Source organism: Phyllobates terribilis, unplaced genomic scaffold (assembly GCF_046119375.1).
Source record: "Phyllobates terribilis strain yellow unplaced genomic scaffold, ASM4611937v1 Scaffold_12__6_contigs__length_324123572, whole genome shotgun sequence".
In the NCBI taxonomy this organism is placed as follows: domain Eukaryota; kingdom Metazoa; phylum Chordata; class Amphibia; order Anura; family Dendrobatidae; genus Phyllobates; species Phyllobates terribilis.
The window spans coordinates 140,833,985-140,840,404 of NW_027362772.1; the positions used below are offsets into that span (position 1 = coordinate 140,833,985).

The following is a 6,420-nucleotide window of genomic DNA, read 5'->3' on the forward strand; positions in this document are numbered from 1 at the left end:
ATTCCGTAAAGGCCAGATTTGTTGCGTATATATCTAAGGCCACATTCACACATTCAGTATTGGGCCAGTATTTTACATCAGTATTTGGAAGACAAATTCAGGAGTGGAAGAATTAGAGGAAAAGAATAATAGAAACACGTGCATCACTTCTGCATTTTTTGTCCACTCCTCATTTTGGCTTACAAATACTGTTATGTCTTCAGACAGACCCATTTCTTGTTTGCAGCACACTGACTCCCTCTAGCGGCTGAATGCTGAGTTTGTTTGTCTGCACTTGTTTCCTTTTTGATCTACTCAGGACACCATAGTATTGTCTGTAGTGATGCACTCTGGGAGAAGGAAGGTCCTTTTGCACACAGACTGATTGCAGAGAAGACGTCCACCATTTTATCCCTCTTGTGATAGCATCGTTGGTGAGACAGACTATGTTTTTCCTGATTGCAGACACCTGATTTGTAGGACTCTAATCCCTGCATCTTCCAGTTACACTTATGAGACTGGCAAGCTGCGTCATTACATGTTATATGCTGTTCTGCTATTGACTTCATGTAATTCTGTGTTGTGTATACACATATTGATTGTTTGTTTTTCCATTGCTCCTAGTTTTACCAAATTCATCTACTAATCGTTCAATAAACTGCATAGACTACAAGACACAGTCTCCTTATTGGATTACAAGTAGATAAGGTTTAGCTGCCTGTCGGAGTACACATACATCCCAGGATAACGTGTAGCGAGGACAGAACAGTAAAACAACGGCTACCGGCTAGTGAGATTCAGCAATCTCTGCACAGCCAAGCATTCCCTTAAAGGCACCATGTCCCAAAAATCATACAGAACGAAATCCGTAGCTTCTGCCTCCTCAAAGGCATCATCAATCAGCAACGCTGCCGCCATTGCCCGCGCAAAAGCTGAAGCCGCCAAAACACGAGCAACATTTGCTAACCAGGAAATGCATCTCAAGCTAGAGAAAGCGCACTTAGAAGCAACATTAGCTGACAGAGAACGGAGAGCACAACTTGATAAGGCACGTCTGGATGCCGCCTTAGAAAAACTAACAGCAGAAAAGGAAGCTGCAGCCGCTGTGGCTGAAGCAGAGTTCTTAGAGGCTGCACAACTCCCTGATTTGCAAAGACAAAGCAGTATGCCGAGTCTGAAGCTTATCTCACAGGATTCATTACAGCGCACAACTCAGTATGTCAATGAGCTCCCTGATTCAAATTACAATCCTGAGCCAATACTAAAGCAAGAATGCGATATCTCCAGTGAGACAGACAGAATTCAACATGGCAGGCATACCCAGATCAGTTATAAACGTGAATACAATTCTGCTAGTGACAACCCTGCCACTCAACAGGTTACCGAAGCAAAGCACCTTCCTGGCACGCCTTTCATCACGCCGAAACAAGACAACACCGGCTGGCGCCACCTAGAGGACACTAGCAGGTATGAGCGCACCTCACATCGTTACAAGGGCGATCCTCCACCAGTATACCCTACTGATAACCAGTTCACAACAGACTTTGCCAAGTTCTTTACACGATGTGAACTAGTGGCCAAAGGGCTCTTAAAATTCAACGACCATGCTGGAGGCTATAGGGCCTGGAGAGCTTCTTTCCAAAATGTTACTAGAGACTTGGAGTTGTCAGAGAGAGAAGAGGTAGACCTCTTAGTCAAATATCTTGGAGAAGAGTCAAGTAGACACGCATCAAGGATCAGAGACATTAATATAAACCACCCCGAGATTGGTCTCAAAATGATCTGGGACATACTCGATGAGTGTTACGGCTCAGCAGAGGCAATAGAAAGAGCCTTATTTAAAAGAATAGACGATTTTCCCAAAATATCTAACAAAGGTCTTCAGAAACTCAGAGAGTTAAGTGACCTGCTAATGGAAGTCCAGGTTGCAAAATGCGAAGAGGACTTACCAGGACTCACATTCCTCGACACAGCAAGAGGTGTTAACCCTATAGTCCAAAAGTTGCCCGACAATCTGCGGGAAAAGTGGCTCACACATGGATCAACGTACAAATATAAACACAATGTTCCATTTCCTCCCTTCTCCATTTTCGTAGAATTTGTGCATCAACAGGCAAGGATCAGGAACGACCCTAGCTTCGACTTTATGCTGTCGTATGCCACACCGACACCAGCTCCCAATCCACGCAAGACGTCTGTAGCAGTACACAAGACTAATGTTTCTTCTTCAGGTTCTGTTCACAGGTCTGGCAACTACTCTCAAGTAGGGACAAAGGAACAGGACCCCAGCAAGCAGTGCCCCTTCATCAAAAGCCTCATCCTCTCCTGAAATGCAGAGCATTCAGAGAGAAACCTATGCAGGATTGTAAGAGCTTCTTGAAAGAAAACTGCATATGTTACAAGTGCTGTTCATCTTCATCACATCTTGCTAAGGACTGTAATGTCAGTGTGAAATGCTCAGAATGTGGCACTGCAGACCACAACCCAGCACTACACCCCGGCTCAGCCCCTTGGAGTGCCAAAAACACTTTAACGGACAGTGAGCATGGCGGGGAGGAAAGGAACACGACTACAACTACACCAGAGATCACTTCACAATGTACTGAAATTTGCAAAGGGTCAATAGACAGTAGGTCCGGCTCCAAAATCTGCCTTGTCAGAGTTTACCCAAAGGGCCACAGAGACAAAGCTGTAAAACTATACGCCATCTTGGATGATCAAAGTAACAGATCCTTGGCTAGATCAGCGTTCTTTAATCTATTCAACGTCAAAGGGCCAAATACTCCCTATTCACTAAAAACATGTGCAGGTACTGTGATGACAGCGGGAAGGAAAGTTGCTGATTACCAAATTGAATCCATAGATGGACAGTTCAGCCAGCCATTACCTGCAATCACTGAATGTAACCAAATTCCTGACAACAGATCTGAAATTCCAACACCAGATGTAGCGATCCACCATGCTCACTTAAAACATATAGCACATCTTATACCACAACTCGATCATCAAGCCCAAATAGTCCTGCTCTTGGGAAGAGATATCCTGCAAGTCCATAAAGTGAGACGCCACATCAATGGACCCCGCAACACTCCTTATGCTCAAAGGCTAGACTTGGGATGGGTCATAGTAGGAGACGTGTGCCTAGGGCGCATGCACACTCCCACCACTGCGACAAGTATGCTTACTAAAATGCTGGAGAATGGTCGTCCATCTTTGTTCCAACCCTGTAACAATGACTTTCATATCAAGGAACTGCCATACAGCACCCAATTACCCAACAGCTATGAGGATCAGTTAGGGTGTGCAGTTTTCCAGAGAACCAAACAAGACAATCTGCTGGCAATGTCTATAGAAGACAAGCTGTTCTTAGAGATAATGGACAAGGGACTTGTTAAAGATGAGACTAACAGCTGGGTCGCAACTCTTCCCTTCAGAACCCACAGACCACGTTTGCCAAATAACAGAGATCAAGTGTTAAAACGTTTCTCCTTTCTCAAGCACAATTTTCAAAGGAAACCAGAAATGAAAGATCACTTTTTCTCCTTCATGGAAAAGATTTTCGAAAACAATCACGCAGAGATAGCTCCCACTCTCAAAGACTCTGATGAATGTTGGTTCCTACCCATGTTCGGAGTATACCACCCAAAGAAACCGGGCCAGATTAGAGTGGTGTTTGATTCTAGCGCCAAGTTCGGAAATGTCTCTCTGAATGATATCCTCCTAACAGGTCAAGACCTCAACAACAAACTGCTGGGAGTACTGATACGTTTCTGTAAGGATTCCATTGCCTTTGTCGCCGACCTTCAGAAGATGTTCCACTGCTTCCTCGTGAAAGAAAAAGACAGGAATTTCTTAAGGTTCCTCTGGTACAGAGACAATAATCCTTCTAATGAAGTGACAGAGTATCGCATGAGGGTACACATTTTCGGCAACAGTCCTTCACCCGCAGTTGCCATTTACGGACTCAAAAGATCTGCTCAAGAAGTAGAAGCAGAATATGGATCCGATGTCAAACAATTCATAGACAAGGACTTCTATATCGATGACTGCTTGAAAGCCATGCCTTCAAATGAGTCTGCCATCAGTCTCCTCAGGAGAGCTCAGGAGATGCTTGCCTGCTCTAACCTCAGGCTTCACAAAATAGCCTCAAACAGCCAAGAACTGATGGAAGCGTTTCCTTCTCAGGACTTATGCAACGATCTTAGAGACTTGGACTTAGGAACTGACCCCGTACCAATGCAACGCAGCCTCGGTCTTCTTTGGAATTTAAAGTCAGACACTTTCACCTTCCAAATCAGCCAGGAAGAAAAACCCTTCATGCGTAGAGGCGTTCTATCCACCGTCAACAGCCTATATGATCCCTTAGGATTTGCAGCTACAGTTACAATAAAGGGTAAGGCCTTATTAAGAGACTTAACTCATGAAACATCCGACTGGGATACACCTCTACCAGCTGACAAGAGGATCCTCTGGGAGGAATGGAGGAACTCCCTTGCAGCCCTGACAAAACTGAACGTGCTGAGACCATACGCCTCCGTGCCTTCTACAGAGATGCAGAGCCAGAACCTCTACGTATTCTCAGATGCTTCTGTCCAGGCAATTGCTGCCGTTGCCTACATTAAGACCATGGACTCAAAAGGTCAGATTCATATCGGATTCGTCATGGGGAAAGCCAAACTTGCACCACTCCCAGAGCACACTATACCCAGGTTAGAGCTTTGTGCTGCTGTATTAGCTGTTGAGTTAGCTGAACTCATTACATATGAGATGGACATTGATCTAGAGAAAACTAAGTTCTATATGGACAGCAAAGTAGTCCTAGGTTATATCTACAACGAGACAAGACAGTTCTACATCTATGTGAACAACAGAGTGCTACGAATCAGAAGATCCGTACATCCAAAGCAGTGGCATTACATAGCTACAGATCATAATCCCGCAGATCACGCTACTAGATCAGTAGATCCTAATTGGCTAGAGAGTACAACATGGCTCTCAGGACCAAAACTGTTATACAGCAAAGAACTATCCTCCGAATCCTTCGAGCTGGTAGAGGAGGACTCAGACGTCGAAATCCGCTCTCAAGTGTCTACACTTCATACGACAACCTCGGATATTCAACTCGGATCCCACAGGTTCAACAAGTTCTCAAGCTGGAAGTCACTCATCCGAGCTATCAACTGTTTGTCTCACATAGCTCGCTCATTTAAAGCCACCAGAACTTGTGATATAGACAGATGTAAAGGCTGGCATCTTTGTGAGAATACCTACGCTACCCCGAACTTGGATTTTTCTAGAAATCACATCATCTTCACCGTTCAAAGGGAAGCCTACCCAAGAGAAATTCAATGCCTCATGAATAAGACCTCAGTACCAGCAAAGAGCATTTTGAGAAAACTCGATCCATTCATCGATAACAGCGGCCTGCTGAGAGTGGGAGGCCGACTTAAAGAAGCTAAAATAGAGTTTAGAGAAAAATTCCCTTTTATCGTTCCCGGAAAGTGTCACGTCGCCTGTTTGATTGTACAGCACTACCACAATTTGGTCAAACACCAAGGAAGACTATTCACAGAAGGAGCCATAAGAACTGCTGGCCTATGGATTGTCGGAGCCAAAAAACTCATCAGCAGCGTCATCTTTAAATGCATCACCTGTTGCTGACTTCGTGGTTCAACTCAAACCCAAAAGATGGCTTACCTCCCAGCAGACAGACTCAGCATGGACCCTCCTTTTACAAGCGTTGGTCTTGATGTATTTGGACCTTGGTCAGTTGCTACGCGACAGACAAGAAGCAGTCAAGCCTATAGTAAACGTTGGGCAGTCATATTCACCTGCATGTCCATCAAAGCTATTCACATAGAGGTCATTGAGTCCCTCGACACTTCGAGTTTCATTAACGCTCTCAGACGATTCATTGCCATCCGAGGCCCCATCAAACAAATACATTCAGACAGAGGTACTAACTTTGTTGGGGCAGTCAAAGAATTGGGAATTCCTTCAAATATGGACTGCAAACCTATTGAGAGATTCCTTAGTGACCAGAGTTGCACATGGACCTTTAACCCACCTCACTCATCTCACATGGGAGGATCTTGGGAAAGAATGATTGGTGTAGTTCGAAGAATTCTTGACTCAATTCTGCTTCAAGCAGGCACAACAAGGCTCACCCATGAAAGCTTAATAACCTTCATGGCCGAAGCCGTGGCTATAATAAATGCCAGACCCTTGGCTCCAATCCCGAATGACCCTGAAGAACCCTTACTATTGACTCCAGCAACTCTCCTTACCCAGAAAACAGGACCATTCAGCGTTCCTGCAGGAGAATTTAATGTCAAAGACCTTTACAAGCGGCAGTGGAGACAGGTACAAAGTCTTGCAAATACATTCTGGGACAGGTGGCGCAAGCAATACCTATCTACACTGCAACCACGGACAAAGTGG

At 44.8% G+C, this 6,420-nt stretch overlaps 1 protein-coding gene across 1 annotated transcript; it reads left to right on the top strand.

Moving 5' to 3' along the window:
• The first annotated feature begins 318 nt into the window (after positions 1–318).
• LOC141172285 (uncharacterized) lies at positions 319–5,658 on the top strand. Its single transcript, XM_073656310.1, has 2 exons — positions 319–413; positions 604–5,658. The coding sequence occupies exon 2, from the start codon at positions 2,335–2,337 to the stop codon at positions 5,638–5,640; it is 3,306 nt and encodes a 1,101-aa protein (XP_073512411.1). The 5' UTR covers positions 319–413; positions 604–2,334; the 3' UTR covers positions 5,641–5,658.
• Positions 5,659–6,420: the final 762 nt, after the last annotated feature.

Excerpts from the sequence above, each read along its gene's own strand:
- LOC141172285 (XM_073656310.1), top strand. The coding sequence starts at position 2,335 with ATGCAGGATTGTAAGAGCTTCTTGAAAGAAAACTGCATATGTTACAAG.